General features: G+C 37.9%; 5 protein-coding genes across 8 annotated transcripts; 3 read left to right on the forward strand and 2 right to left on the reverse strand.

Annotated features, from left to right (window-relative positions):
* The first annotated feature begins 15 nt into the window (after positions 1 to 15).
* Positions 16 to 3,701, forward strand: LOC104775774 (protein HIGH CHLOROPHYLL FLUORESCENCE PHENOTYPE 173, chloroplastic). 2 transcript variants are annotated; one of them, XM_087500214.1, is made up of 14 exons: positions 16 to 282; positions 386 to 972; positions 1,117 to 1,329; positions 1,426 to 1,630; positions 1,718 to 1,793; positions 1,979 to 2,114; positions 2,201 to 2,305; positions 2,432 to 2,512; positions 2,614 to 2,703; positions 2,835 to 2,900; positions 2,968 to 3,024; positions 3,139 to 3,216; positions 3,325 to 3,372; positions 3,452 to 3,701. In XM_087500214.1, exons 2-14 carry the CDS (start codon positions 406 to 408, stop codon positions 3,521 to 3,523), a joined length of 1,794 nt encoding a protein of 597 aa, XP_087356340.1. In that variant the 5' UTR covers positions 16 to 282; positions 386 to 405; the 3' UTR covers positions 3,524 to 3,701. The 2 variants fall into 2 exon arrangements, with proteins under 2 accessions (XP_087356340.1, XP_087356339.1); XM_087500213.1 differs by having other exon boundaries at positions 41 to 282; positions 369 to 972.
* LOC104775776 (uncharacterized) lies at positions 3,637 to 4,662 on the reverse strand. 2 transcript variants are annotated; one of them, XR_015589445.1, is made up of 3 exons: positions 4,096 to 4,662; positions 3,766 to 4,011; positions 3,637 to 3,685 (listed from the first exon to the last, which is right to left on the reverse strand). XR_015589445.1 is itself a non-coding variant. In XM_010499699.3 (2 exons), exons 1-2 carry the CDS (start codon positions 4,567 to 4,569, stop codon positions 3,853 to 3,855), a joined length of 633 nt encoding a protein of 210 aa, XP_010498001.1. In that variant the 5' UTR covers positions 4,570 to 4,662; the 3' UTR covers positions 3,732 to 3,852. The 2 variants fall into 2 exon arrangements, 1 of the variants encoding a protein (XP_010498001.1); XM_010499699.3 differs by lacking the exon at positions 3,637 to 3,685 and having other exon boundaries at positions 3,732 to 4,011.
* On the forward strand, positions 4,639 to 6,330 carry LOC104775777 (uncharacterized). The gene is made up of 2 exons (XM_010499700.2): positions 4,639 to 5,145; positions 5,974 to 6,330. Exons 1-2 carry the CDS (start codon positions 4,960 to 4,962, stop codon positions 6,166 to 6,168), a joined length of 381 nt encoding a protein of 126 aa, XP_010498002.1. The 5' UTR covers positions 4,639 to 4,959; the 3' UTR covers positions 6,169 to 6,330.
* LOC104775778 (uncharacterized) lies at positions 6,268 to 9,229 on the reverse strand. Of its 2 annotated transcripts, none has more exons than XM_010499701.3 (11): positions 8,883 to 9,229; positions 8,726 to 8,777; positions 8,550 to 8,636; positions 8,347 to 8,463; positions 8,108 to 8,257; positions 7,541 to 8,031; positions 7,351 to 7,450; positions 7,213 to 7,272; positions 7,033 to 7,125; positions 6,828 to 6,947; positions 6,268 to 6,746 (listed from the first exon to the last, which is right to left on the reverse strand). In XM_010499701.3, the coding sequence occupies exons 1-11, from the start codon at positions 8,912 to 8,914 to the stop codon at positions 6,435 to 6,437; spliced, it is 1,614 nt and encodes a 537-aa protein (XP_010498003.1). In that variant the 5' UTR covers positions 8,915 to 9,229; the 3' UTR covers positions 6,268 to 6,434. The 2 variants fall into 2 exon arrangements, with proteins under 2 accessions (XP_010498003.1, XP_087356348.1); XM_087500222.1 differs by having other exon boundaries at positions 7,541 to 8,021; positions 8,883 to 9,082.
* A 5,406-nt stretch (positions 9,230 to 14,635) lies between these two features.
* LOC104775780 (U-box domain-containing protein 51-like) lies at positions 14,636 to 18,411 on the forward strand. The gene is made up of 11 exons (XM_010499704.2): positions 14,636 to 15,040; positions 15,189 to 15,280; positions 15,400 to 15,521; positions 15,624 to 15,814; positions 15,912 to 15,966; positions 16,049 to 16,379; positions 16,470 to 16,571; positions 16,658 to 17,077; positions 17,209 to 17,961; positions 18,046 to 18,116; positions 18,206 to 18,411. The coding sequence occupies exons 1-10, from the start codon at positions 14,863 to 14,865 to the stop codon at positions 18,100 to 18,102; spliced, it is 2,301 nt and encodes a 766-aa protein (XP_010498006.1). The 5' UTR covers positions 14,636 to 14,862; the 3' UTR covers positions 18,103 to 18,116; positions 18,206 to 18,411.
* The last annotated feature ends 6 nt before the right edge of the window (positions 18,412 to 18,417 follow it).

The raw sequence follows: 18,417 nt of genomic DNA on the forward strand, positions 1-18,417 counted from the left end.
CGTGGCAAGTTAATTGGCTCAGAAGTGATATCACTGTCCAAAACTCACAAACCAGATTCTGTGGTCATCTTCTCTCCTTATTCCTCTCTCTCTCTCTCTCTCTTCTTCTTCACCTTCTTCTTTTATTTCTGATATGTCAAAATCTTCCGATCCAACCATTTCTCAAACGACAAAAACACTTGAAAAGTCTCACTTTCGTTATCCGTTTCCAGTTTCTACCAAGGAGAGTCTTCTCAATGACAGTCTAGCATTCAAAAAGATTTATCACATAACACAACAAGTGTATGCCTTTACAACAATTTATCCAAACTACTTTACACAATTTTTTTCATTTGTTTTGACATATATAATTTTTATAAAAACTTCAGCTCTGTTTTGGTTGCAGAAGCAGAGTATTACAAAACAATGGTGGGTAGTATTGTTGGCAGTAACATGGCGGCGACTGATGCGAGGTTTCTAAGTTCCAATTTTGGTAACAGTTTCAGCATCAACACCAGACTTCACAGATTCCATGATCGCTCCCAAATCGTAATCCCTAGGGCTCAGTCTTCTTCTCCGTCCCCATCTCCCCCCTCCGACAAAAAGAAGTCCAAGACCCGACCCGGTACCACAACCATTAAGGAAAGCGAAGAGACTGCGGCGAAGAAACTCGACGCAGCACCAGCAGCTCCGCCTTCGCCTCAGTCACCGCCGTCACTGAAGCTGGACGATGTGAACCCTGTGGGGTTAGGACGGCGATCGCGGCAGATCTTCGATGAGGTGTGGCGTAAATTCTCTGGATTAGGTCAGATGTCGAGGACGACCCGACCCGATGAGCAGGAGACTCTTGATAGTCTTCTCATTAGAGAAGGACCTATGTGTGAGTTCGTTGTTCCTGGCGCTCAAAACGTCACCGTTTTAGTCGTCGGAGCTACTAGTCGAATCGGCCGTATCGTCGTCCGTAAACTCTTGCTCCGTGGCTACACCGTTAAGGTTGTTCGATTACATTACTGATTCCCTTGTATAATAATAATGGTCACAAGTCTCAATATTCATATAATACTACAAGTATTTGGTGGATACACTTATATGCAATTGCTTTTAAGAGTTTTTAAATATTGAGGTTGTTGTGTTTAGGCACTGGTGAGGAAACAAGATGAGGAAGTGATGAGTATGCTGCCAAGATCAGTGGATATTGTTGTTGGAGATGTGGGCGAACCGTCAACGCTCAAATCCGCAGTTGAAAGCTGCAACAAGATCATCTACTGCGCCACAGCTCGGTCTACTATTACTGCTGACCTTACCCGGGTTGATCATTTGGGTGTTTATAACCTCACCAAGGCTTTTCAGGTATAAACTAAGTTTGTCCACGTGGTCGATTCGGTTTCTTGTTTTTGTTGAGCACAGAGTAGTCATTCCTGTGTACTGGTTTTGTGTATTATGCAGGATTACAATAACAGACTAGCGCAACTAAGAGCGGGTAAAAGCAGCAAAAGCAAGCTTTTAATTGCTAAGTTCAAGTCGGCCGAGGCACTTGAGGGTTGGGAAATTCGTCAAGGAAGTTACTTTCAGGACACAACTGCTAGTAAATATGATGGTGGAATGAATGCTAAGTTCGAGTTCACCGAAACTGAGAGAGCCGAATTTTCAGGTACACTCTTATCTTCTGAGAATATCCCATTGTGAAACTTTTTACTTTTGATGTGAATTTTAAGGTATAGTGGTTTTTTAAATGCAGGTTATGTTTTCACCCGTGGAGGATATGTTGAGTTGTCGAAGAAACTTTCACTTCCACTGGGTGCCACTCTTGACAGGTAAAGTCTGGTTTCAAAATGTGTCAACCATCCTTACTCCCAGCTTGTTCTGTGAAATGATTCGATCATAGAAACTTAGGGAATGGGGGATAACTTGCAAGTAGTATTAATGAAGGTTATAACACCGTCTGAAACCCAACTAGAGCCTTAGCTTCCTTTTTGTGCTTATGCTTCTATATCAATAGGTATGAAGGCTTAGTTCTTTCAGTTGGTGGGAACGGAAGATCCTATGTTGTAATCCTTGAAGCTGGTCCAACATCAGATATGTCTCAGAGCAAACAGTATTTCGCTAGGATCAATACCAAAGCAGGATTTTGTCGGGTATGAAAAGCACCACCGGTCTTGCTAATTAAATCTGACCCCTTTTCAGCTATTTATCTGGCTAAATCTTTTGGTTCCTTGGGCAGGTAAGAGTGCCATTTTCAGCTCTTCGTCCGGTTAACCCAGAAGATCCACCGCTCGATCCGTTTCTCGTTCACACATTGACAATACGTTTTGAGCCTAAAAGACAGGTTTGCTTACTCTTTTCAATACTTGAGCAGTTGTTTCTGGCGCTTGATTTGTTAAATCATTAACCAAAAACTTTCATTACTTTGTGTCTGAGTTTAGCAATCTGTTTGGGTTTTTTCCTCTTCCAGAGACCTGCTGACGGACTTGCTGGTACGCAACAAGATTTGAGAAGTTTTAGCCTTGTATTCGAGTACATAAAAGCTTTACCTGTAAGTACTCCAACTTAATTTATACTTGCTGAAGATCATCACCGAGAGAACGAAAAAACAGGAAATGTATAGATCTCAACTTTCCACATTTTTGTCTGCAGGCAGGTCAAGAAACCGACTTTATTCTAGTATCGTGTACTGGTTCGGGAGTAGAACCCAACAGAAGGGAGCAAGTCCTCAAAGCTAAGAGGGTAAGTCTATTTTGTCTGAAACACACACACTAAACTATTGAATCTTGACGCTACGGATTCTCAGGGCTTTGTGCCAGTAAGTTGCATGTTTTCACATCTCCCTCTCTCTTGTTGACTTCTAAATTTGTCAGGCTGGTGAAGATTCTTTGAGAAGATCAGGCCTTGGATACACCATCATTCGTCCTGGTCCCTTGAAGGTACTGTTCTTTGAGTTCCCACCAATGTGTATAAAGATGCCTTTACTAACAACTTTTTCTGATACAGGAGGAACCAGGCGGCCAGCGAGCTCTGATATTTGATCAAGGAAACAGAATTTCTCAGGTTATTTTCAATCATGAAACAGAAACTCAAGTCATATGCTTGCATACCACAAAAGATTCTCTGGCCCGAGCTAACTTATAACCTGAAAAATGCCCAACTCTGTTTCAATTTCAGGGCATTAGTTGTGCGGATGTGGCTGATATATGTGTCAAGGCACTGCATGATTCAACCGCCAGAAATAAAAGCTTTGATGTGAGTGGCAGTTCATAAGAAAGAAACAACTGAGAAAGATCCAATCTTGGACCTATAAAGAAGAAATCACAACTTGGATCTCTCACATTCTTCTATTGGTTTTTGCAGGTTTGCCATGAATACGTTGCGGAGCAAGGATTAGAGCTCTATGAGCTGGTAAGAGTTCTCACTTGCTATATAAGTCACATCTTCATCATCATACCATCTGATAAGAGTTTCTCTCTGTCTCTCGCAGGTGGCTCATTTGCCAGACAAGGCGAACAACTATCTGACGCCGGCTCTATCTGTACTTGAGAAGAACACATGAAACGGAGAATCATTGATTCCATTTTGTCTGATGTATTCATCACAAGTACGCATTACATACATATATACATACGTACCTGTATAACTTGTACAGACAAGAATCTCTTTGGTCTCTTTATGTCCATTAACATTGATTTCTTATATTCAACTCTAAATTTGTGTGCTGAAACAAAGAAAAATATAAGGCCTAGAACATAAGACAACAAAACTGTGAAACTCTATTCTGTATTACACAAAACTCACACTATAAAATGAGCAATAAACATGAAATCTCAGGTTTTTTCCTTATTCATCTTAGAATAACTTGTACGCGTAAGACCCAAAAACTCATCAGAGCTTCGAGAAAGGTTTGGTGAGAGAGCCGAAGAACGAAGACGTCGGAGACACGTACGGCAACTTGTCAGCGACTTCGTCTCCGGAGCTTTCTTTTGTCTTTCTCTCATCGTCTTCCTCTCCTTTAATGGCTTCCTTCTCAGCATCGTCCACAATCTGCTCAGAGTCGTTAACATAACTCAAGACAAAAATTATTCCCAAATTGTTTTGCCGTCAAACTAAAAAGTTTTAAAACCAAACCTTTCCGGTGACATCAGGAGAAACAGAGGGGAGAATAACAGTGAGATTGGTTTTAATCCGGTGCAAAGCGTCTTTCGTCATCCCCTGAGCCGCTCCGGCGAAATCCTTGATCACACCTTCCAAAAACTGCTTAGTGTTTTCCAGCGACTCCGACGGAACCGAAGCAGCGGCTAGTTTCTCTAAAACTCTATCTTTAACCGATGCAAGACTCTTCAGCCCCAACACCATCGTCGTCTTCCTCTGCTTATCTCCCTCTTCTGAATCTGATGATTCCACAGGGTTGTTCGGGTTAGGCTTCTCTGAGATTTTGATCGCGTGGTCAGGAGAGTAGAGGTTACCCTGGTCCACGTTTTCGTCGCGTTTTGTAGCGATTTTGATCGCGTGGTCTGGAGAGTATAGCTTCCCCTGCCCCACACCGTCCGAAGCTTCTACGCCGTCGGATTTCGTGGCGGAGATTTGGCGATGATTATCCATTTTGTTGTACTTGACAGTTCAAAAAGTCTTTTTCTCACTTTTTTTTTTTGGGTTTTTGTGTGTGACGGAACAGAGCAAAGCCACTTTAAACCTATCATTCTGGTTTTGTTTTTTGTTTGTGTTAATGTCTCTTCATGACGTGGCAACACGTGTCTTCTGTTATGCGTTACTGGATGGTTAATGGGCTCTATTTAGTTTGTGGTATCAAATAACAAAGGCCCATCAGACGGAGAATGGGTTTTGATTGTTACCGGATTTATCTCAGACCCGACCCGACTCGATCGACCCGGAAATGAAAACAAAATGGGGAAAACACAGAGGCGGCGTTAGACCAAGGAACTGGAGTTACACAGTAGTGAGAGAAGGGAGGAATAAGAAGAGAGGAGAAAGATGAACAAGAAGGAGATCTTCAAGCTAGCGAAAGGTTTCAGGGGAAGAGCGAAGAACTGCATAAGAATTGCGAGGGAGAGAGTAGAGAAAGCTCTTCAGTACTCTTACAGAGATAGGCGTAACAAGAAACGTGAGATGAGAGGTCTCTGGATCGAGCGCATCAACGCCGGTTCTCGTCAACACGGTGTACGTCTTTCCTTTTTCATCCCACAAATTGATATTAGGTTTTTGCCTGATTGCTTCGCGTCACTGCTATAATGCCTTTATTCGATAAATTATGATTTAGTTTAGAAATGACATTTCTGAGATATTGATGGCAGCTTTTAGGTCCGTAATCGAATCCTAGCGATTTAGGGTTTTGTTTGTTCAATTGGGGTGCTTAATTTCGCCGGAGTTGTTGAAATAATTGCTTTTGTTATACGGTATAACTTATACCTAATTGCTTTACTGTCTTCGTCTATGTCAAAAGTTGTAGTTTGATTGTTTATGTTGCTATATCCTCGATAATTTTATTATGCAATGGATCTCTGTGCTTGCATCCACATATTGATAGAGATTGAACTTGCTGAAATGTTGAACGAAGGGCATTTTATACTGCTTGTATCTTATCTTTGATCAATTTTGGTGTTTTCGAAATTCTGAGATATTATGCTTATGAAGATCAATTTTGGAGTTTTCAAATGTATGAGATGCTATCCAAATGGAGATTTTAGGATGTGAATGTCTTACCCTGTAACTATGCAAGTATCATTTCGTGTTGGTAATATTGTTTCCAACTAATCGAAACTGTAATTAATTCCTAATACAAGTAGAGTAACATATTTTTCTAACTTAGTTACTTGGTTTTAGATTTGCAACACATTTTTGATGACTCCTGTTCACTTGTAGTCTTGGTTCCATTGTTTAATGCTCTTTCAAATCTATGCTATTATATGTAGATTAATACTCTGTTTCTTGTGAAAAACATGGATTGACATATTTCATTGGAATCCTAACATCTAAAACCTGAAACAGGTGAACTACGGTAACTTCATCCATGGACTGATGAAGGAGAACATCCAGCTGAACAGGAAAGTCCTCTCTGAGTTATCTATGCACGAACCTTACAGCTTCAAAGCACTTGTGGACGTTTCCCGCAAGTCCTTCCCTGGAAACAAGAACGTGGTCCAAGCATCTCGGAAAGTAGACATTTCATCCATCAATGCCTAGTTAGGACCAAGTTAGTTTCATCTCCTCCTTAAGGACACATAATATTTAGTAATTTGTCAGAATAACATGTACCCCGGTGATACTACTATACTTTTGCAATTTGAGAAAATGTATTTCGTCATCTTATTTCGTTTAGCAAATCTAAATACACTGGTTTGTTTATTACTTTGAGAAAAGAAGATTAATTCACCTAAATAGTTATAGACCTAAACCCTAGGATCGGAACAGTATTTGCTATAATCACGTCATTGCGCATAAATGCCCTGTTATGGAAGAAACAAATACCGGAACCGTGAATCAAAGGGAACTACACCGCATTTGCTACTAGATGAACCCAGAAAACCCCACCGTTGTCGCCGGTGAATGCATTGCTCAACAAATGCGGCTTGGCGAGGAGGCAAATGACGTGAAATCCACAGAGAAACCTTGCAGTCATCGACAAATTTCTTGGCGAAGCAGTGAAGCATGTGAGGCACAATCAACTTCCCCCTGGGGCTCACTCCCACTGACGCCTGGATATAATCTTTCTGAGCTTCTTCAAGTTCTTCGGCTACGTTCTCGGCTGAGTATATTCTCACCTGCAAGTGATTTCTGTGAGAAATTTGCTATGTGGATTCAAAAATTCTGATTTGAAACGCAGATAGATGTGGAAAGATTACTGTAGGAGATGAGTGCATTCCACAGCTGAGAGCGAAAGACACTAGAGGTTCAGGTGTGCTTATCCCTGCTTGTCTCTGTGCTTCTGATACTTTCAGCTTGAGAATGGAGAGAAGCAGAGCCTGAATATCCCGGTTTTGGTAAGAGATATAGAATAGAAAATGAAAAAGTTTCAGAAAATAAAGAAGTTTGAGCTGAGTTTAGTACGATTTGAGGTCGATGCAGTGGAGGGTTCATCTTTAGAGTCATGTATTCGATCGTTGCTGCGTTGTATGAATGCCCACCAACTGTATAAGCAGCCTGATACAACGTCCAAATCAGAGACTTATTTTAACCTGTTTGAACCAAACCAATAAGTTAAGGTAGTTTTGTGTTTGGAGATCAAACCTTTTGCATCAAGGAGAAGAGCTTTATGTCGGTTTTTGGTACGCCGTAAGCTAAGTATGCCTGAATCAGACGACCAGGAAATTGTAAGTTTTGTATCTGCAAACTGAAGTTTAGCGAAAATTCGGAAGACATTATTACATGCATGATCAAGGCATTGTATATGTTGATCCAGAAGGCGAGCTTCTCGTTGTGGCTTAGTTCTGTTGGATTTACTCTGGCAAGTCTTTCGACGAGGTTCCTGTAATAAAAATACCACATAAGAGTTAGCGTTTGTCAAATTCCAAGGGCCTTAACTGAATCTCAGAAGATGCTTAAACTGTGTAAATACCTGAATCTCCATAACTCATCTGAAGCATATCCGAGCCTCTTCTCCTCAACAGACATTGAAGCCACTTCAGTTGCAGATCTGTAACTCCCTATGTCAGCCCAGCTCAGCTTTCCTTGGACTCTATAAGGATCAAATGCATTGCTCTCTGTTGCTAAAACATCTGAGTTCTTCTGAATATCGATCCGTGGTCTCTGTGCCCACCTGGAGATCCGTGAGTGTTCTGAAGGAGACCACCACGATGTTGATGACGATGATGTAGGGTTCTCACGAGAAGAAAAACTGGTAGTCTCTTGTGAGGATTTGGATCCTGCAGATGTCTCTCCTAGAGACACAAATATGTTTCTCATGCATCTAATCATCTCCTTGGATAGTTCATTAGCATTATCAAAACTCTGCAAGGACTTTGCCAGTTTGCTTCTAGGTTGTCCTTTGTGTTCCTTGCGGCGTAATGTTTCGTTCTTTTCAGAAAGTCTAACCAAATCTATAGCATTCTGGGCAACAATGTTGTAATCAGAGCCAGGCACATGAGACAAATATTAAACATACAGAAGAATTTAATTAACATACAGGTGGAGATAGAGAATGCGTGAGGTTATGCTCGGCGAGTTTTCTCTCGTTTCGCTCTTGAATCAGCAAGAAATGTAGAGACATGATCTCTTGTTCGAGCTTAGAGACCGTAGCTTCCATTGCTGCTATATTGGATAGAAGTTCTTGAACCTGCGGGTTTTATAGGAACATTCACAAGGTTCAAGCTTTTATCCATGACCGTCCAAGCTTAGAACTTAAGACAAGTTGGAGAAACATACGCTACGTGGAAGAGAAGATGCGTGAGACAGCTCAATCTTATGGCTTTGATCAGAAGCCTTCAGCAATAGAGCGCGTAGTGCAGTTTCCTTCTGCAATTGATCTCTTAATCGCTGCACCTGTTTCAGACCGTAACAGAGTCTGAGCTGTTACAAATTTTTACAGATTTCTCGACATGATTAAAAGAGAGGTGAGTGAAACTCACATCGTGCTCGAGTTCGAATCTGTAAAGGTGAAACTTGCTTTTCTTGGGGGAATCAAGACCGTTGATCACTTTAGTAACATTCTTTGGCTGTATTTTGAGAGAAAGCTTAAAGTGAAATTGACATCTTGAGGAGCAAGTTAATGGAAACTCTTTCATTGGATTCAAGGAAACTAAACCTGTGAGAGATTAACGGCTTTGGTCTGAGAGAATCTGGACAAAGAACTTGCTCTGCATAACACATCAATGATAGAATTAGGAAGAAACAGAGAGGAGGAAGAAGAAAGACTTATTCAGACAAGAAAAGAAACTGGAAAAAAAGGAATGAAACTTTACTGTTTAGATGCGATCAGAGAGTCTCCAGACATTGTATGATCGATGAATTTGGCTTTAAACTTGGTCTGGATCTCTCCAGTCGCTTAATAATGAAATGACTCAACAAAATGAGATTCAGACAAAGAACCTGGTGATCAGGAAAGAAGAAACAGAAGAGAAGAGAGAGAGAGAGAGAAAGAGAGAGAGCTTGGGACATCTGTGAAGATGAGTTGAATGGGATCGGGTCCAAAGAGGAGACTCAATAAATGCATGAGAAATATTTAGCTATTTGTCACTTTCATCACAGCCCCCATTGCACGAGTTGTTCTACCCAAAAAAACAGAGTAAATTTTAAAGCTCGAACCTTTACCTTCCAAGAAACTTTTTTCTCTTTTAAACCATTCGAGTAAATCTAATAAAAGTTACATTATTCTTAGGCTTTTTATAAATTTTTTAAAATTTGATAATGATGTGTGTATGATTGTTTGTTTTCACGTTATGTTAGTTGGAATATAAAAGGAGATTGCTTTTGGTTTTTTTTGCAAAAGAAATCAGAAGATATGATTGATGATCTTCAAGACTTGAAAGCCAAATAAAATAAATGAGCAACAATTAATGTTTTACCAATTAAAGTTAAAAAAAAATATATAAGAAAGAATGGTAGCAAAGTTGAGGAATCTCCATGAAAGCACATTCCCACTACATGTACTATAGTCCATAACACAGATAAAGTTTACAGTTTAATAGTGAAAGTGTATGATTTGGAAACTCTTTTTTCCAAAGTAAGTCGAGCCAAAATAAATATTCTGCAAGTCCCAATAGTATTATTGTAGTAGTTGACAATCCTCTCCTCTCTATAAGGACTTGCCCTATAAAACTGCTTGGAAATAAATGAAAATAAGAATAACAAAACCAAAAAAAAAAACTATTTTTATTATGAAAGTGTATGCAAATAAATGCAGTGTGTTAAAAGAGATCGAAATGCGAAAGTAACGTATGCATTTTCTTTTGTACAGGAAATAAATGCTCAAGGAAGAAACAAAAAAAAAAATAGTACCTGGCCCAAAACCACGCGCTCTCGGCCTTCTCAATTTCTAAAATATGCGAAAAAGGCCCAATTTCGAGGGTTAGTCCACGGGTTTTTGTAGCACGCGCTCAACGCGCGATAGGTGCGCGTGGGTTTTCATATTATAGCCTCATGAAAAAACGAACCTAAATATATCTCCATTAACTTAGGCTTTAAAAATACTTTTAAGACTTTAAAAATATTTAAAACATTTACAGTCATTTTTAGCTAATCAGACTTTTGTTGCTTTTATTTTTTTAAAAGTTTTGAAAATCATTTTTTTTTTCCTGAACGAATAGGAGAAGAGCAATGTTTGCGATCTAGAGGACAATATGAGTATTGAACCTATTTCTTTGATGCTCGTAATCGTTTTTTCAGTCATTCCTTTCATATATCCATTATCTTTTTTTTTGGGTTTGTGTATTTAGTTGATTTCCTGCTCGCTTCGCATCTGTAGGAGATATTTGGTTATCTCCTTGTTGATTTCGTTAAACGTAAATGTGAATTTGTGTTCAAATTTTTTTATATGAAAATGTGTTGTCTTTCTTAGATTTCCTAATTAAGTTGTGAGTTGTTTTTGTGTTCTTAGTTATACTTTTTTCCGTTTGTCCTCTTGAGTGATTATTTCGATTCAATGTGAGTTGTGTTTTGGAAAAAATTAATTTTCTTAGCTGTTAGTTTATACAGTCCAGGTTGTTTTTTGTTGGCTCAGTTTTCATTTTCATATAATTTAGTTCTACGATTACTAAAGGTGTGTACATCTCTTACCTTCTTTGTCTTTGGTGATGGTTTTGTGAAGTGCTGCCAAATAATGTTAATTGGTTTCTAGTTGTGTTTCCCTGATCCTCTGAAAGTGTTGCTTGTGTTGCCTTGCTTTGATTTAGTTATTCTTTTTGATTTTGTATAGCCCAGTTTTTCTAAGCCGAGTTTTTCTATGATGTAGTTGTCCCTGAAGGTAAAGACCTCTTTGCATATATCTATGTCATGTTGGTCGTAATACTTGAAGACTTTTTTCTTGAGATGGATTGTAGGAAGTTTTTTCAACATATTTTGATCTTCTATGTTCTGATTTTGATGTGATGGTAAGCGGCGGACTTAATTTTTTTTTTTTATATATATCTTTTGTTTACTTGCTATACTTTCAGGTTTGTTCCTTGATTCTCTTGTTTAAATTCTTTTGGAGGTGTCACTATTGTTTAAGAAGGAGAAAATCATAGATTTCTATTTCGAATTGTGGAATTGATTTAAGGTTGATAACATTGGTAAACCATATTGTTGTTCCTTAAGCTAAGTGAAAAAGACAAACTTGAGCATTTGTTTGTAGTAGTAGCAGTGTGCGCATCTATTTTCCATGTCATTGACGGTGCAGTAAATAGTTGGTCTGATTGCTGCCAATGTAGTGTAGTATCATTGTAGGCTTTGTACATTGACTCTGTGTAACGCCTTTTTGATATATTTCCAGCATTGATCACCCTTTGCTTTGTTTTGTTTCCAGCCTAGCTTGTCGAGCCAAATTTTTCCTTCCGCTGCGTCACCCCTGCACAACTTCACAATTCCGTAAAGGTACATACCATTCTCATAACTACTTTCTGCCGCCTTCTTCAAGTGCTCCTGCCCTGTTTTTGTGTTGTTCTTTTGAAAATACTCTTGGATCCCTTTGATATAGTGAGCCTCAACATTTCCACTTGTAATGCATTTTTCCATGAGGTCTTGGTATCTCGTTAGTGCTGCTAGTGGATTCATCGCTAGGGACCTTAGGTTGATATTCTTGTAGACTCAGTGATCTTGGGCTGCCTTGGCTAGATGTGGTGATGCTTGCATAACATGTCTCACGGTTGTGCATGAAATCTTAGCAACTTGAGAGATTATATCTCCGAGGATGTCGTTTGGTAGTTCTTCAAGGGAATAGTGTGTGTTTCGCAGCATTTTTTGCAAGTTGTGTTTGATTTTTAGGTTAAGACTTTTTCCTACTGTTATTTATAGGCTGGACGATATGCCGCGTTACACACGAATTAATTTTTAAAATATATAAGACAATGCTAAAGTGTTAATAAATTTTTCTGTAGCTTTTTTATTTTGTAGATTTTTTTTTCTGAACAATATCAAATGTAGTTTGAATATTTTCATTTACTTTTGTTAATGATATTAGTTAGTTGAGTTTCTGAATTGTTAATCTTGATGTCTATATTCATTCTAGATGTTAGTAATAAAATATTCTTTATAAGCTTATATACAGAGTGAAGATATTTTTTTTCATGATAAGAAATGGCAGCAAATTCATGTTTTATTTTCTTTGGATAGTACTCTGAATGAATTAAAAGTATAAGTAACATAAATCATTATGATGAAATTTTAAAGTATGAAATCTTAACTTTGTACAATAAAACTATAATTTGTCGGCCTGAAATGCTATTATCTATCCTTCATGACAACAATTAGTCAGTAATACATGTTTTCATGCGATAATTTATAGCTAAGCGTGTTTGTTACTTTTCAATCATTTTCCATCAAAGTAAAAGTTGATTTGATTTTGTATCTAGAACTGGTAGAGCACACAAAAGATTATGCGGCAGAATTCATGCCAATCACTTAAGCTTTTCCACTTACTATATGCAATGGATTATGAACACATACACACCCATATACATACCCATTTGCATTATTTGCATTGGAGGTGCAACAATCTAAGCGAAAACATAACTTTGGCTCTACTTTAACTGGTTTTTCCGACCAAACTACTAACATAACTTACAACACTTTCATTCTCTCCACTCTTGCACTAACGCACCACCTCCTCACATTCTTCGTCTTTTTATGTGACAAACGAATTGATCATCATCAGCATAGACATCATGGTGTTGTATTTCCTCCTTTCAATGCATCTTCAAGCACTACAAGAAAATAATTTTATTAAGACGAAATATTTAGTCACAATTAAAATTATTTAGTCACAATATAAACATTGTTACGCATTTGTGACGTTTTTTGAATGGTTGCAATACAATGGTCACAAATTTTTATTTGTAACAAAAACGTCACAAGAGTTGCAACGAATATATTAGTAACATTTTGGGATTCTTGAGAAATATGTATAGTGAGGATATACTATGTTCAATGTAGTACATATATATGTTCTAATCATGCAATAGCAGGAAGTTTATAAAATATCTAATATACAAAAGTGTAAGTTCTATTTGTATTTAATTGCCATGACAGTCTTACAAATTATATCAGAGTATTGAATAAGAGAATGTCTATTAGCCTAACCTTAATTTGAGGCAGTTACGTTGTGGAAGCTTAGCATTTATAACTTTCAAACTCTTTCGCAGTGACGTTTCTTTTTCTTAACTTCCTAAATGAAAAACGCAAACAAAAGTAGAGAAAATAATCAAATCATGATATGTAGTTCAATTATTTTAACCCCATGAAGCACATTATTAATAAGAGTACATACGAACAGTTAAATAAACACAAAATGGTTTGACCAACGAAGGAAAAAGTGTTTGATCGGCATAGGAAAAGCCCAACAAAATCACTCTTCCTAATGTAAGTCGTACCTATGATTTAGCAATTGGAGGAGTCTTCGTATGTAGGTCTCTGGATTTTTCTCCTCATCCAAAGCTTTTCACCCAAGAAATCAACAAATTTACTACATAGAAAAAGGTTTAGATAAGCAACATAAGTTATTATAGATTGGACATATTCCACATGCGTCAGACTATATCCATATCAAACGAAGATAATACTAAACTTTAATATAAGTTCTCCAAATACAAAATTTATTATAAGTTCTTAAGAAAGAGCAGCTACCTGGCGTTTTTGGCTACGTAAGTGATTGATAAACCAAACTGAAACCATCAGTCAAGGTTTTTAAATCTGGGAAAAAAAAGATCAGAAAATGAATCACCAATCGGAGGAAGCAAAAGAAATACGGAATGGATGTTTTTTTTTGGTTAGACACTTACATTCCGGAATGAGTTGCACTTCCCCGAACAATAAGTCATTATCACCAGGATTTGAAACGTTTAAGCCCTAATCCTAATTAACGTCCATGAGACCAGTTTCATCTCTGGAACTTGCACATACCCGAGAAAACAATGAAATAAGAAAGGGTGAAACCCTCAGATAGGATGTGAAGCGATTGGAAGTAGAAGAATGGACGTTTCGTTTTTAAATGTGATGAAGGAGGTGAGGTCGAACCTCCCTCGAAATCCTACATATATATATATATATAGTCATAGAAAGCAACCTAAAATCTAATTGACGTTTCATATTAGAAATCTCAAATAATTAGGGGTTTCAAAAAAATTTGGTGCAAAAAATAATAGAAAATGGTTAATGGATAGTTTATAAAATTTGGCCTTATTAAATAGAAAGAGTAGCTGAGGTGGCAGCACCAGGAATCAGAAAAAAGAACTTTATATGTATATTTTTAATACTGTTCGTTTTCTTCACTTTTGTTGTTGCACCTTTTTATTTTGAAAGTATTCAAAAAATATATTAAGGTTAATTCAATAGAAATATATATTCTTTTTGTATCCTATAGCTTAGTTTAACACTTTTCTAGTTTCCACAAATTTAAGAGAATTCAGATGAGTTTCTACCCAAAAGAAAAGTATTTGTGTGGTTTGAGTTATTACCTCCGAAATTAGATTATTTTCTTCCAAATATAGAACCTTCAAATAGCTTCCATCAGATTAAAAAATATAACAGAAAAATCTCTCAACCCATAATAGTAATAATTACCTTCTCTTTTTTATCATTATAGAAAAATGCGGTGATTCTATTTTATTTTTCAAAAAAAAAAAAAATCTTCCAAGTTTAACACTTAATTATTAAGGGGGAATAGTAATGAAATTTCTCAATCTCTTTTAGTTTGTTCCTTTTACAAAAAGAAAGGAAGAAGAAGAAGAAAAAAAGCTGTTAATAATAATAATGTGGCTACCGAAAGCAGAAGCAACAAATAAAGAAACAAGAAGTGGTTCTGTGGCGATTGCAATAGATAAAGACAAAAGTAGTCAAAATGCTATCAAATGGACTTTGGAGAATCTTGCTTCTCGTGGACAAACTCTTGCTCTTATTCATGTCCTTCCCAAATCTCAATCTTCTTTAGGTTAACATTTCACTGCAATCTCATGCACATACTATAATTAGAATCCCTATTTTGTTTATTTTGCTCAATGTTTTCTTTCTTTGTTTTGCGCAAAGGTTTGAGTTTCTTTTTCGGGCCGGGTTTTCACTTTTGTGTTTCATGCATGCAGATATTGAAGAAGGAATATCACATAAGCAGCAAATGGAGAAACAAACGAAAGATCTCTTTGTATCCTTCCACTGTTACTGCAGCCGCAAAGAGGTGTTTTATTAAAATAATAATACCTATTGAAACCAATTTAACTTTTGGTTGAATGAATATATCACATGAGTAGTTAGCTTTTTTTTATTTTACTTTTGGATCATTATTTCTGCATGCAGATTCATTGTCAGGACGTTGTGCTTGAAGACGCAGACAAAGTCAAAGCGATTGTCGAATATGTTACGGTTTCTTCGATTGAGAATTTAGTTCTTGGTGCTCCATCACGGAACAGCTTTATGCGGTAACTAAAACTGATTAGGGTTTTGGTTTATTAGTTTACGTGCGGAAGAAGTATATATTAACCAAATTTAGGGTTTCCTTTGATGATTTTGTTCCTTAACAGAAGATTCAAAACGGATTTACCAGCGAGTGTGTCAAAGGCTGCTCCAGATTTCTGCAATGTTTACGTTATCTCCAAAGGAAAGATCTCTTCGGTACGAAACGCCTCGCGTCCTGCTCCTTATCATCCATCAGCTCTTAACGAATCAGAGAGTCATCATGACACTATTCCCCTTGAGAGAAAACATAAAACAGGTCAGAGTTTTAATCTTCAGAGGAAATATTGTTGCTTGCGTGACAAGCATCTCAAAACACATTGTTAAATCTGTCCCATCTTCCTTGTTTTCAACAGCTAACACACAGGCCTTGCATAGAGGACGAAGATCAGTAGATTCAGATGGTACCAGGTATTATATTCTGTTAGGTTAAACAAATCGCTGTGTAACTATACCTCAACAATTTCGTAAATCTTGGTTTCGACATTTGTAGATTAGGGGTTCCGAAACCGCCACAAGGACATATGAAATTAGTGGGGGATTTCTCAGATTCAGAGTCCGAGTTCTCATTCATCAGTGCTTCTCAACATGAATCCGACATTTCCTTCATCAGCAGCTCGGGGAGGCCGAGTGTAGACCGATCATCATTTACCTACGATCTACCAGAATCAGCAAGATCCTCAAGAATGTCAACGAGCTCAGATCAGAGCATCGGGTCTCATAGATTAGGAATCAAGTTTACGGATCTGAGTTATCTCAATGGTTCTTCTACGGTTTCTGAAGAGAGTGGAAGAAATTCTTGTTCTTATTCATCTCAGAGCTTGGTATAAGTTGGAATCAACTCATGATTTTGTGTCGCTCCCAGATTTGTTTTTCTATTACATTCCATGAAAATGTTTGTATTGTTGTTGCAGGATGATGTTGAAGCTCAAATGAGGAGACTCCGTTTAGAGCTGAAACAAACTATGGATATGTATAGCTCAGCTTGCAGAGAAGCTTTAACCGCAAGGCACGAGGTAATTGTTATACATACATCTATATCTCCAAGTTGTTCTTCACCTCAAGAGGGTTGATTCATAAATTTGGTTACAATCTGGATTAGGCGACAGAGCTGCAAAAGCTAAGGACAGAGGAGGAAAGACGATTCGAGGAACTAAAGATGACAGAGGAAACAGCAATGTCAATAGTGGAAAACGAGAGAGCAAAAGCCAAAACAGCCTTGGAAGCTGCTGAAGCTGCTGAAGCTGCAAACAGGCTTGCTGAAGTGGAAGCAAAGAGGAGGCTAAACGCAGAGATGAAGGTATTGAAAGAAAGCGGTTCTTTCTCTCGACATAGCATCGTTCGATACAGGAAATACACTGTTCAAGAAATCGAAGAAGGTACAGATAACTTTGCAGAGTCGAGAAAAGTTGGAGAAGGAGGGTATGGACCTGTGTTTAGAGGTCATCTTGATCACACAAGTGTTGCTGTTAAGGTTTTACGCCCTGACGCTGCTCAAGGAAGATCACAGTTTCACAAAGAGGTAACAATACATCGATCTTCTCTACAATTTTTCTCCATTAACTCTGTTTTCCCTATAGTTTTTACTTGTGTTACAAGAAAAAGGTTATTAAATGAAATTTTTTAAAAAACTTGATGTGTTTTGACGCTCAGGTTGAAGTACTAAGCTGCATAAGACATCCAAACATGGTGCTTCTCTTAGGAGCTTGTCCAGAATTCGGTATTCTCGTCTATGAATATATGGCCAAAGGAAGCTTAGATGACCGCCTTTTCAGACGCGGAAACACGCCGCCGATTTCATGGCAATTGCGTTTCAGAATCGCTGCTGAGATCGCTACGGGTCTCCTCTTCCTCCACCAGACCAAACCAGAACCAATTGTCCACAGAGACTTGAAACCAGGAAACGTACTTCTCGACCACAATTACGTCAGCAAGATCAGCGACGTCGGGCTTGCAAGACTCGTCCCCGCTGTAGCTGAAAACGTGACCCAGTACCGAGTAACATCAGCTGCAGGAACGTTTTGTTACATCGACCCTGAGTATCAACAAACCGGAATGTTGGGTGTGAAGTCGGATGTTTACTCTCTCGGAATCATGCTTTTGCAGCTTTTGACGGCGAAGCAGCCAATGGGTTTGGCTTATTACGTGGAACAAGCGATTGAAGAAGGGACATTGAAAGATATGCTTGATCCTGCAGTACCAGATTGGCCAGTAGAGGAAGCTTTGGCTCTTGCGAAGTTATCGCTACAATGTGCAGAGTTACGAAGAAAAGATAGGCCTGATCTTGGTAAAGAAATAATGCCTGAGCTTAATAGACTTAGAGAGCTTGGTGAAGAGAGTCTTGAGTCTGTGTATTATGCTGGACAAGGAAGATCTTCACATCCTAGTCAAGTCTCATATTCATCGGTAAGACTTGTTAATCCGAAAACATTTCTACTAGATTCGATGTCTCTCTAGCTGTGATGGTTGATGTTATTGTGGGTATTGCAGGATGGTAGGAGTGCTCCTTTGATATCAAATACAGGATCTTCTATGTCAAACCCATAGTTTTGAGGAATTTGGTAAGATATAACCTCTTGTTTCATCTTAAGTTAATGTCTAATTAAGTTTCGCTGAGATAAACACTCATGATTGAGATTTTGATTTGCAGGAGATAACTTCAGTAGAAGCAAGCCAAGAGTAATTCATATTTTGAGCTGAAGAAAAAGGTGGCTACGATTTTATTAGATTCGGATTTGTGTATAAAAAGTTGTGTATATTTTGTATTAAAGAAACCATATGTATATACGTGGAAATATGAATTTCCCATGCACATTCATGTTGGAGAAAATGTGAAATTATAATTTTAACTATGAATTACAT

This window comes from Camelina sativa, chromosome 3 (assembly GCF_030686135.1).
Source record: "Camelina sativa cultivar CO46 ecotype springtype chromosome 3, ASM3068613v1".
NCBI lineage: Eukaryota > Viridiplantae > Streptophyta > Magnoliopsida > Brassicales > Brassicaceae > Camelina > Camelina sativa.